The following is a 13271-nucleotide window of genomic DNA, read 5'->3' as shown; positions in this document are numbered from 1 at the left end:
AGGCTCTCTGCCCTCCAGGAAAGGCCATGCAGGAAGGATGAGGTTCCTGGAACCTGAGATATTAGAAAGTGCTCGTGTTGTGGTGCATAGCAGGACTCTGAAACCAGGGATCCCAAAAGTTTTATTCTAGATAGGAGACTATGTGAATGAAAAGAAGTAAAGGGAGGCCTGGCTGTAAAAAGGGAAGAAGAGAATATCTGAAAAAGCATCATTCTAGAGTATTTTCTGTGGGTCTTCAAATATTATGAACTAGTAAAATGTTTCTTGGGATACTACTAGGATGCTTACTTAGAGGGGCTCATTGGAGTTTGACTTTTTTTTTTTTTTTCTTTTCTTTTTTTTTGAGACAGAGTCTCACTTTGTTGCCCAGGCTAGAGTGAGTGCCGTGGCGTCAGCCTAGCTCACAGCAACCTCAAACTCCTGGGCTCAAGCGATCCTTCTGTCTTAGCCTGGAGTTTGACTTTTAACTAGGTTACAGTCATCTTGTGGAATTCAGGATCAGACAAAGTATCAAAATGTTGTCTAAGGGGATTCACCAATGTACATATTAAAAAAAAATTCACTGACATTCCGCTTTGTTTCATGGTCCTCTCACCTCACTGAAAGTATCTCAGTGAGGCTCCCATGCATATTTATTGGCCTTGCTTTTGAAGTTGTGTTTGCCATCTGTTTTTTGACTTGTGCTGCTGCACCCCTGAAACTCTTTCCCTCCCTTCTATAGTATTGGTGGTATTGGTGACCCCTCAGAAATTTAAACCACGGTCACCCATGTGGGAGAAAATGTGAACTCTGGAAGTCTCTTGTTTCTGATGAGGAAATATAGTAGCTGGTGGATTAACTGAAATCCCCTAAGTATGGGTTTTTAATTCCCTAATTCCATGACATGGAGTAATTTCATTGAAGAGATTGATTTAATCTCTTGCAGTTGATGGATAAACTGTTTGCAAAATTTCAAAATACAAATTTGTCCTTTGCTGGTTGACCACCAGGTTGGGCAGTTGATCCCTGGTGATGCCATTTATTGAGGATTTGCATTTTTATTAAGCTGGATTGCTAAATCAAAGGTACTTTTGTGTCTGTACAGTCGGTATTCCAGCTAGATGTGTGGCTTGTGATCGGACACATTAAAATAACTGAATTGCTTTCATTATAAACACACTGTTTCATAAAAGAGCATCTATATTGCCCGTAGCTATCATGTCATTCCTATAAACCTAAGCATTAAGGTTATGAAAATGACTCACTTTACAGTTAAAAATGGAGGGAAATTCATAAAAGGCATAAAATTTAGAGATGAGCCTTTGTAACTTGGTGCACAAAGAATGCTTTGATACATCTAGTAGTGAAATGTAAAAGTTGTAGTATCAGTAAATTAACTATATATTATTTGTGAAAGTTTAGTTTTAATCAGTGATGTTTTTCATGTTTAATTATTTTTTATTTTGCTGTATTTTAGGTGTGTCAAGCTTATCTTTTTGCTGCTGTCTACTGGATATATTCAGAACAGGATAAATTTGGACTAATTATTTGACTACAGATAACTTTCTAATCATGATGCATTTCAAAAGTGGACTTGAATTAACCGAGTTGCAAAACATGACAGTGCCAGAGGACGATAACATTAGCAATGATTCCAATGATTTCACTGAAGTAGAAAATGGTCAAATAAATAGGTAAGTATTTTTGCACTTTCTATCACTGGATAAAAGAAATGGCTCAAAAAATTATTCTGGATTTTAGTTATTCTCTTGAATTATTCATTACTAAGTTATGTTCCATTTGAAGATGCAATTTGAATTTCTTATGTGACATCTGTTGGACATAGTCTGCAATAACAGATGAAGCAAATATGAAAGTAATTTATTCATCTTTTTTAATCTTTCAATTGAGTCTAATAAAAATGTATAAATACATTGGACCCCAGCCAGGCAGTGTGTTATGAATTAGACAGACGATTGGAATTTTATGGCATTCCATATCCAAATGTGTACTATAGTCATCTGTACACATTTTAATCAAGACATGGTAAAAGTTGCATTTGCCAATGATCTTGTGTGAAAACTTCAAGTATGTCATCATTATGAGCATCATTTATAGTGTGGATTTTAAATAAGAATAGTTGAGCCCAAATGGCTCTATGAGGAGCTATAGCACATGAAAGAGAAAGAAAGGAAATGCCATGAATGTGAAAAGCAGAGGGGAGGAAGGAGAGAGGCAAGGTGGGAAGAGTGCTGGCCTAGCAGCTTCCTGCCACTAGCTGTGACTCTGGGCAAGCCCTTTTAACTCTCCCGTCTGTGTTTCTTAAGTTGACAAGAGTAGAACCAAATGTCTTTTTTAAAAAAAAAAAAATGATTCGGGGCATTCTCTGACCTGTTGATTTTAAAGCTGGCTTGGGTAGATCCTTAGCAGGAAGCCCTCCAGCTGCAGAGTTAGTGGCACAGCCTTCTAAAGGGCTAGGAGAAGAAAGTGATGTATATGGGACTATGAGAACACCAACAGTGCTACACTTTGGGAGGGTCAAAAAGAAATTGGGATGGGAGTGGATAAGAACACTATGTCAACTAACCAGGCATTTTTGTGGAACATAGAGCTGATTGTCTGTTCTACGTTCTGATAAGAGTGTGTAATTGAAAGCCTGGCATTGGATTTAGCTGCCATCATTTACATATGCTCAGAAGTACTGACCCTATCTCTCCTTTTTTCCTCCCTTAAATGTGCTTAGAGGTTAAGTCCCAAACCAGACACTTTTCTTCATTATCATCCAAGTATTGTTTACTGTGTTAGATGATGTTTCTTATCATTGGACTCAAGTGTTATGTCTTTTACCTTTTCCAAGTGATGACTACTAATAACTACCATTTCTTGAATGCCAGGTATTTTACATAGTTAAATATGTTAATAGTTAAATATGCAAATATGTTAATACGTTAACTAGTTAAATACATTACATATCCTTATAGCCACTATGCAAAACAGATATGCTTCTGCAAATGAAAAAAATGTAAACATTTAATGTACAAATAAGGAAACTGAGGCACAGAGAAATAAAATAACTTGCCAGAGGGCACACACAGATCTGTCCAAAGTTCTTGTCTTTCTGCTCTACCCTCCTGCCTTTGGTTATAATACTTGGACATTGGCACAAAAACTAGTCTTTAATATTTCTATTAAATTCTACTAGTGCCATTTCATGTGCTGTACTCCTAGAGTGTTCTGTAGTCACTGCTGACCCCCACTGAATGGTACAAGGGATTCTTACCATTTCACAAGTGGGGCATTTGGGTTTTATGTTTATAACAAAGCTTCATTCTCAAAGCAATCCAAACCTCCAGGGCCTTCAAGTGAGAGTCATTTATAATATTCAGTTTAGAATCTGAACTCAGTTTTAACAAGTGTTACTTACTAAAAATGTTAAGTTTTTGAGGCAATTACCACTTGCAGTAGATGGAAGGAGCACCTGTGTTCAGACTGGGGCACCTTGCCCAGATGAGCTCCCTCCCCTCAGCCTCTGAACAGGGCAGTGAACTGGTACAGAGCTGTTGGATGTTGGCCACTTGTTTTGTAGAATTCGGTTCCACAAATGCAGTGTGATGTGTCGATTTCTTTATTTCCCTTCCTTCACTGACTCAGTTTGTGAATCTTGCTTCATTTCTGGCTCTAGTATAATTAAATTAAACACAACATATTATAGCATGAAGCTAATAAAGGCAAATAAAATGTTTAAAAGATCCCCTCCAATTTTATTTAAGGTCCCTATGGGGTGACTGGCTTACTGTATTGGCATATTTTAGTAGTTCATGATTCCTGCAAAAGCTACACCTAAATACCCCCTAAGACTGGGCGCAGTGGCTCACACCTATAATCCTTGCACTTTGGGAGGCCAAGGTGGGAGGATTGCTTGAGGTCAGGAGTTGGAGACCAGCCTCAGCAACAGCAAGATCCTGTCTCTACACAAAATAGAAAAATTATCCAGGTGTGGTGGTGTGCACTTATAGTCCCAGCTACTCGGGAGTCTGAGGCAGGAGGATCCCTTGAGCCCAGGAATTTGAGGTTGCTGTGAGCTCGGCTGACCCAACTGCACTCCAGCTCCAGCAACAGAGTGAGACCCTGTCTGTAAATAAATAAATACACCTCACACTTCTTGCAGCTTTCTTATTTGTAGGAGAAAGGTAGGCCCAATTATATATGTCTAAGAGAACCATTCCTCCCCAAATAGTGAATTTCTAGGTAACAGTGCCTCTTTTTAGGAAGCCAGAGAAAATGTTGAAAACAAACATTGATCGTAGATTACCTGGCATCTAGCTAACAGCTTTGCCTGGAAACTCCCCACTAGGATATAATAAGAACCACTTTTAAAATTTAGTTAAAAATACAGTAGAACCATTGGGCATTACGACACCTGCCCTTATTCCAGTTCAGCTGTTTTATTGCATGTCCTAATTTTTGGGTTGTAGTCATAGAAACCTATACCTGGAATGGCAAAACCTTTTATTATAAAATGTCCATTGACTGGTGCTGCAGACACTTTAATATGAATATGAAACACTTGGAAACCTTGTTAAAATGCAGATTCTGATTCCGTGTGACTGGGTGGGACCTGAATTACTGATTTCTAGCAAACTCCCAGGTGATGCCCATACTGCTGGTCCATGGGCCACACTTGCAGTAGCAAGCTCTAGATTCTTCCTCTGGATGTGAACTTCTAGAGAAAATGGATTGTCTTATCTTTTTATTTTATTTTATTTTATTTTAGCGTATTATGGGGGTACAAGTGTTAAGGTTACTTATATTGCCCATGCCCCTCTCCCCCCTCGAGTAAGAGCTTCAAGCATGTCCATCCCCCAAACGTTGCACATCTTACTCGTGTTTGTATACACCCCTCCCCTCCTTCCCCCTGCCACCCTCCCGACACCCGATAAATGTTACTCCTATATGTCCACTTAGATGTTGATCTGTTAATACCAATTTGCTGGTGAGTACATGTGGTGCTGTTTTTTCCTTATATTATCCCCAGTACCTGTCATAGTGCCTGCTACAGGGTGGACATTACAAATATGCGTTGAAAGAGACAGAGACTGAGAGAGAGAGAGTAGTTAAGTACATGGCTTTGGACTTCGACTTGTAGTGAATCCTGGCTCAGTCATAGATTTTACGTGATCTTGTGCTCAGTCTCATTCCTTTAACACGGATAATAATAATACTTTACCTTATGGGATTGTTGGGGAATATTTAATATGATACTCTGTAGGTTAAGAACTCAGGCTCTGCCCTCAGCCGGCCTAGGTTCAAATCCTGCCATAACAGTGTAGTTATTAGTAACATAACTTTGGTCAAGTTACTTAATTTCTCAAAAATGGGCTAAAAATAATACCAACCACATGTAATTATTGTGAAAATAGGTGAGAAAACCCATGTAAAATATTCGGCAAATTTAAAGTCCCACTCTAAATGAAAAAAAAAAAAAGAAAAAAAAAATACTCGGCAGTGTCTGGCAATAGTAAGCCTCTTAGTATGAGAAAAACTCATATCAATAAAAATGCAATCCTCTTCTTTGGCAAGCACTTTTCTTCTCCATCCCAAGGAGCAGTAATATTGCTTTAGGGTTTGGATGGTTGCAAGTTATTGCTACCTTAAATTTGTTGAAATATTAGTAGATTATCCTAGGTATATCCAGACAAATATTCATGTATTTTAGTATTTATCTGCTGTTGTTCTCATCTCCATGTATAATTATTGTTGCTATGACCCAGGAACTACTGAACAAAATTTGAGAGTTTTTCATTAAGATTTGTTCTTAAAAGAATTTGAAGCAACTCTTATCACTTCACCCTGAATCAGCCTTTTGTTGTTGTCATCCTATACATCTTTCAGAACTCATGGACTAAATTTTTATCACTCAGGAGGACTATTGAAAAGTTCCCCCTTTTCTTCTTCTAATATGTTTTCTACACGTTAGGGAAGAAGATTCCATACCTTCTTCCTGTATTCAATTTTCATGTCAGAAAATTCTTCCCTTGCTTTAATCACTCCTGTTACAATTAAAGTCTCTTTTCTTCTATTTTCAGTGGAGTTTGTCCACCAAATAAGGCTTTGCTTACTTCTCAGTCCCCTCTTCTCTTTAAATCCTTGTTTCTTTAATTCCTTTTTAAAATACGTTTTCCAATCTGTTACCTCTTTCCTCCCGTTTCCTTTTCCTTTTTCATAGAATGTTAGCATTTTGGGGTAAGGTCATTTAAGTTCAACAACTCATCTCTTGTGTTATGAATCTTCAAATGAGACACTGTAATCTAGTAAGAGTCTGATTGGTAGAGATTAAAGCAGGAAGATTATCTTCCTATTGTACGACTCATCCTTAACTGGATTGTTGTTGATTTCTTTTTGGTTTTAAATAGCAGCTTTATATTGCTGCTTCTCATCACACTATACAATGTAACTGACGTCTACATCCTTTTTAAGGCTTTGTCTATACAGGGTCACCAAATTTGTGTTTTCAGGGTCACCGTTACCGGGTCAATTTTGCTTTGTTTTGTTCACAGAGCAATTGGCTACCTAAAGGTTAATAAAATTCTGCTTTATGGCTACAGACCCACCCAGTGCAAACTCTTTTTTTTTTTTTTTTGTACTTTTATCATCCTGAGACCCCATGTCAAAGGCATCTTCTTCTGTAGCACATTTTTAGTCAATTTTATTGCCAGAGGTCATGCTCTTTAACAAGCAATTGCATTTTTAAAATGGTGAGATAGCAGAAATTTGTGATAAGCTGCTTGACCTATTTATTTTGAATGGAATTTTCCGTTACAAAAAAGGTTGGTTTTATCTATTCTTTAAAAATTTGCAGAAATACAAGGCAAAGATTTGAAGACTAATGAGAAGAAAAAGTTGAAATAGCATAAAGAGAATAAGAGGCTTTCTTTAAGAACTTTATTGTTACTTTACCTGCATGCAGCCTAAGCTACTCCCTAATTTCTAAATAGAAGGTGCGCGTTCAGTTTGTGGAGAGTTCCTCTGAGTTGCTGATGTGTGGGTAGCTACATGTTAGAGAGACAGCACTACACAACCACTCTGGATGCAGTATGAGTTCAGTGACACAGCTGGTGCTGCAGATGAAGTAGTAAGGAGGTCGAAGTCCAAAGGTTCCAAACCAGAGTGGAAGAAGACTTATGGAAGATGAGTGGTTTGAACTGGCAGGAGGGGATTGGCTGAGAGGAGGACAGAGGACCTCCTTGGGGAAAAGTGGATTCCCACTGCCTTGTTTTTAGTTTCTACTCTCATAGTGCACTGGTCTCGTGTCAGCCCTCATCCCTTCTCAGAAGGGGGAGGGGGAGCTAAGATTGGAACATTGAGGCAAAATCACATTAACCAGTACCTGAAATTGCAGAGTGAGGAATTTGTACTTGGAACCTATTCATGAGGAAGCCAGTGGAGATTTTGGGGAAAACCTATTAAATCTTGCTGCAGAAAGTGGACCAAAAGAGACAGGCAATATTTTTTAATGTACTTTTTAAGGGTTAGTATTTAAAACAGCTCTGTCCGTCAGTATCATTATTTTCATGCTGCACAAGTTCTGCAGGAAACAGCTGGCAATCATGCGGGGACCTTATTCTTCCTCACCTTCAATTGCACAGTGTTTGACCCTGCTGAGTGTCCCCTCGTGTCACGGTGCCTGTGTCCCTTTCTTCTCTGCCCACTAGTCCTCTGCCACCAACACTGAGGACGATGGCCAAGCCTAGAACTTAGATCTGCTATAACAGGCAGTTTATTGGTACTTTGGTTTGCTTGAAAATGTTCAGGCGTTTCCTTTAATTTAAAAATAATGGAGATTCTCTTTGGAAAACAACTTCCTCCACAGGAAAAACAAATGGGACACCTGCTGGATAAAGATTTAGTAGACTAGAGTTAGTATTAAAATTAGCCTGATTAAATACAATTGGCCCTCCAATGCTGTGGGGTCTGTATCTATGGATTTAACCAAGGCTAGAAAATTTTCAGAAAAAAATAAAAATAAGAAAACAGCAATACAAGAATAAAGAATAATACAAATATATACTATAACAACTGTTTACATAGCATTTACATTGTATTAGGTCTTATAAGTAATCTAGAGATGATTTAAAGTGTACAGGAGGCCAGGCGTGGTGGCTCACACCTGTAATCCTAGCACTCTGGGAGGCCTTGAGGCGGGCGGATTGCTGGAGGTCAGGAGTTTGAAACCAGCCTGAGGAAGAGCAAGACCCCGTCTCTACTATAAATAGAAATTAATTGGCCAACTAACATATATAGAAAAAATTAGCCGGGCATGGTGGCGCATGCCTGTAGTCCCAGCTACTCAGGAGGCTGAGGCAGGAGGATTGCTTGAGCCCAGGAGTTTGAGGTTGCTGTGAGCTAGGCTGATGGCACGGCACTCACTCTAGCCTGGGCAACAAAGCGAGACTCTGTCTCAAAATAAAAATAAAGTGTACAGGAGGATATGCATAGGTTATACACAAATACTATGCCATTTTATAGCAGGGACTGGTATCTGCAGCAGGGAGAAGGGTGTCCTGGAACCAATCCCCCACCAATACCAGGGGACACTGTACAGTCTTTTATTAACAGCAACACTTAAATATGAGTCAATTTCATTTTGGAAAGTCCCTCACCCGTGTTTCCTTGGACTGCCCATGTGAAAAGGGAAGGCTGCTTTCCTCTGCCCCTCTGCAGTGACATCTGTAAACCTCAATTCTGGGGAAAGATTTAAAACGTTAAGGTCAAAAGAAAGGCCAAACCAATCATTAACAGCAATGCTATACAGCTGCCAGAGTTAGTCTCCAAAGATACTGCTTTCATTATGTCATTCTCTTGCTAAAAACATGCAATGCTGTTTCTTGGGCTTCTGCCTTTAAACTTCCCCTGGTTTATCCCCCTCAAAACTGGAGTTTTCTTTTCTGGATTCCTTATCTCACGTTACTCTCCATAGCCAGACATTCCTATTCTGGTGTTAGCTGGTATGGTCTTCCCTCAGCTAGAGGGTCAGGAAACCAAGGTTTTTCTTCCTCGTCCTTTTGATCTGTCACAATGACTGGCAGGTACTAGGCAAAGCCAGGGTGTGCAAATTATGCAGCTAAATACCAAGTGAGAGTCTTAGAGTAAGTTTGTAGTATGTATGTTGCCTATCTTTGGTTTATCCTGGTGAAATGACACAAACTTAGAGATGTAATGCCAGGGAGAACCAGATCCCTTGGATTAAAGATGAAAAAGGTAGATAAATAAAATCAACGTCAATGCTATACATGTTTCATATGAAGTTTTATTGTGAAATAGCATCATTCAAAAAATGTATGGAAATATAATATATAGTTTAAAGATACATGCTTCTTTAAGATAGTCCAGGTCAGGCCAGGCGTGGTGGCTCACGCCTGGGAGGCTGAGGCCAGAGGATTGCTCAAGGTCAGTTCAAAACCAACCTGAGCAAGTGTGTGACCCCATCTCTACTAAAAACAGAAAGAAATTATCTGGACAACTAAAAATATATATAAAAAAAAAAATTAGCCATGCATGGTGGTGCATGCCTGTAGTCCCAGCTACTTGGGAGGCTGAGACAGAAGGATCGCTTAAGCCCAGGAGTTTGAGGTTGCTGTGAGCTAGGTTGATGCCACGGCCCTCTAGCCTGGGAAACAGAGCAAGACTCTGTCTCAAAAAAAAAAAAAAAAAGTCCAGTTCAAGTAGTTTTATAGTTACTAAGGAAAAATTCACTGTGATCAGTTCTTACCATGACCAGATAATTGGATTTCCAAACCTAGAAGAGTCAAAAAGCATCCTTCACGTGTCTTACTAATACATGCAACAGTTTTCCCATGTGGGAACTTTTCTTTGACAAAAACGTTGTTTTTAATAGAGAATTTTTAAAAATTAGAAATTTAAGCCAGAAAGTTCTGATATCAACCCTGAATATATTTGATCATTCTTAGAGCTTTTTGAATTACTTCTATTTATTTCTATTTAATACACAGTTTGCTCCATTCAGCCTATCTCAATCATTCCCATCCCAACTCAAGCTCCACTTCCCCCATGGAGAGGAATGACTAACATCAGTTGCTCTTATTCCATGCCAGGTGAGGGACTGATGTTTACATGTGCTGTCTCATTTAATTCTCCCAGTAATTTTGATGAGATAATGTAAGAGTGTTACTCCCATTTCATAGATGAGGAAACTAAGGCCCATGCCCAGGCCCTTAGAGCTACTGAGGATTTGAACTCGTGTTCTAAATCCCATACTTTCTTAAAGCCCTGGCTCTGACTCTAGACATGGACCAAATGCCTTACCACCACCCCCACCCCGCACTATAGTTTCCTAGTCTAAATTTTAGAGCCTAGTGTCTGCATCACTTACTACATTCCTCCATGTCTCCCCATTGCTTCTTCCAGTCACTTGCATATAGCACATGCTGAAGGAATGTTCGATGGTGAAACAGTTGTTTTCTTTTTTGCAGGGAAGAGAGAATTTCTATTTAATACCTTTGTACTCCAAGAAAGTGAGCTCAGAAGGAAATCTGCCTCTAGTATTCTTTTTTATTTATTTATTTATTTATTTATTTATTTTTTTGAGTCGGAGTCTCGCTTTGTTGCCCAGGCTAGAGTGAGTGCCGTGGCATCAGCCTAGCTCACAGCAACCTCAAACTCCTGGGCTCAGACAATCCTCCTGCCTCAGCCTCCCGAGTAGTTGGGACTACAGGCATGCACCACCATGCCTGGCTAATTTTTTCTATATATATTAGTTGGCCAATTAATTTCTTTCTATTTCTATAGTAGAGACGGGGTCTCGCTCTTGCTCAGGTTGGTTTCGAACTCCTGAGCTCAAACGATCCACCCGCCTCAGCCTCCCAGAGTGCTAGGATTACAGGCGTGAGCCACCGTGCCCGGCCTTCTAGTATTCTTTTAAATCCCAAGTTTGTAGTCTTGATATTATTTTATTTTCCATTTAGAGAAAAATCTATATACAAATTTACTTCTTGTATATAGTATTTAAATTTATTATTAAAATGATTCAAAATCTTTTTGATTTATGGTGATCTTTTATTTGGTGTCAAGATGAGCACCTATTATTGGCATTATTTTGTACTAGGTAGGGTGAGGAATATAAACATGAATGAGACAAAACACCTGTTGTTGGGGCACTTATAGTTAATTTGGTAAAAACAATAATGTAGACAACTAATACTGACAAAAAAGAGAGAGAGAGAAAAGTACCGCAGTTGAATATGGTCTATAAGCTCTTAGAGAAGCAATTAGTAACTTTTCATGTGTAATATGCTTTGGTAAGTAATAAAGCATTTAGTCATGTTGTTAAGTTTCAAATCATTATAAGGTTAAATGTATTATGCATGTCTTTGCAGCAAGTTTATTTCTGATCGTGAAAGTAGAAGAAGTCTCACAAACAGCCATTTGGAAAAAAAGAAATGTGATGAATATGTAAGTATCATTATAATAAAATATGCATATTTATTACCACATAAATTGGGATAGATGTTTTGAATTCATGTAACATAGTACCAAAAGCATAGCTACCTATATATTCACCAGGATATTCCTCATAGCCTATGTATTTTCTCCTGAAATCCATTTTTTAAAAATCTCAGCTAAATCACTAAAAAAGTATTTCTTGAATTTTATTTCCATCTTGCTTCCTAGTAGTGCTTTAAGGGCTTTGGCTTGATGGACTTTCCTTGGTACTGGTTTGATTAGTGTGAATGTTTGTCTCTTTGTTCAGATTCCAGGAACAACCTCCCTGGGCATGTCTGTTTTTAACCTAAGCAATGCCATTATGGGCAGTGGGATTTTGGGACTTGCCTTTGCCCTGGCAAACACTGGAATCCTGCTTTTTCTGTGAGTATTGCCATGACGGTACTTTCCATAATAAAACAGTATTTTCTATATGTTTCTGTTATTACATAAAAGAAATTGGAAATATTTCTAAGTAGTTTTTCTTTTTTTTTTATTAACTTGGCTAAGTTACCGATACATACTTTTATATGTATTGCTTGAATGATTTTTGAAACTGCACCTAATGCTTATGAGAAAAAGGAAGGAGAAAAATCTTTTTATTAATCAAAAGTACTGAAATAAGCATCTGTAAATAGGATTAAAACATTTGGAAATACCTTTCTTTTGTCTTTTTTGTATTTTTGGACTCTTTACCTGTCACTTTAAAGCTTAGCTAAACAGTCAAAATAGTAAGAAATCTTTCATTCACCCAGTCACCACTTTGGCATTTGGATTGCTGTGGAGTGCGTACTATGTCCAAAGGTAATAACAAATTTGTTTGTAATAAATATTCAAGAAGCAGAGAAACATTCATGTTTTGAAGATGAGAAATAATTAGTTTGTACTTTCTCTCTGAGATTCACTGAAAAGAAAATGGGCAATTTTCTTTTTAAATAAGTTCATCTCAAACTGTTGGATGGGACTTGCTGCAAATGTAGAGAGGGCTTATTTTCAGTTGGAACAAGGTTAAGACAGATCATAGAATTTGTACCAGGAAAATTCTCACCCAGCCTGATTCCCCTCTCGAAACTGAAACGAGTGTAGTGGTGAGGCAAGGGGAAATCCTCCTCTCCTGGGATCTCGCCTTTCTTTCCTGACCCTACTCTTCTGCTCTTCATTTACTTTGCTTAATAGTCTTTTCTGTTGTGTCCCGTTGGCAGGAGCATCATTTCTTTAGAAGTGGTGACCACATGGCTACTCACCCTACAAACTGTGTATATTCCTTTAGAAAGACATAGAAAACAGAGATGAAAGAACATTACTACCCATTCCATTACTCAGGGAACAGAAACACCCATGCATGTAACCCATTAAAGTGTCTTTCCTAGAATTAAAGAGCTCTGTGTGGGACAGTGAGTTCAATACATTTTCTTCTGTATTGCCAACCTAACGCAGTAAACCCAACTCTAGCCTCCTTTGTCTGTCACCCTGGGTGGATCTTTCTAAGTTGCCTTTCTGCTTATATATATCTTGAGCCAAGTGCCAGGTTGTAGGGTGAAATGACAGAATTGGGCATGTTTCTCTTTTTTTATATATATGTGTGAAACTGTGGCCCTCTGAGGATGCTGCAGACATAGTGGGAAGCTACACTTCTGATTTTCAGAGCATTGACCTGAGACACCTGAGTGCTAATCCTTACTCTCTTCTAAATGGCGATGTAGTCTTAAGCCAGTTACTTAGCCACTCTGAGCTTCAGTTTCTTCCTCTTTAAAATGAGGAAATTGTGCAAGAAAAATCTTAGAACTCTATGG

The 13271-nt window shown here is 38.5% G+C and overlaps 1 protein-coding gene across 2 annotated transcripts in view; it reads left to right on the top strand.

Annotated features, from left to right (window-relative positions):
- Positions 1-13271, top strand: part of SLC38A1 (solute carrier family 38 member 1) — a 59875-nt gene that overhangs the window by 16790 nt on the left and 29814 nt on the right. The window contains exons 4-6 of one of the 2 annotated variants that reach the window (XM_012749619.3): positions 1457-1673; positions 11373-11448; positions 11747-11862. In XM_012749619.3, the coding sequence (XP_012605073.1) occupies positions 1552-1673; positions 11373-11448; positions 11747-11862 (314 nt within the window). In that variant the 5' untranslated portion in view covers positions 1457-1551. The remainder of the gene's footprint in view (positions 1-1456; positions 1674-11372; positions 11449-11746; positions 11863-13271) is intronic. The other variant, XM_076007202.1, reaches the window with a different exon arrangement.

Source organism: Microcebus murinus, chromosome 10, assembly GCF_040939455.1.
Source record: "Microcebus murinus isolate Inina chromosome 10, M.murinus_Inina_mat1.0, whole genome shotgun sequence".
NCBI lineage: Eukaryota > Metazoa > Chordata > Mammalia > Primates > Cheirogaleidae > Microcebus > Microcebus murinus.
This window is presented reverse-complemented; position numbering and strand designations above follow the sequence as displayed.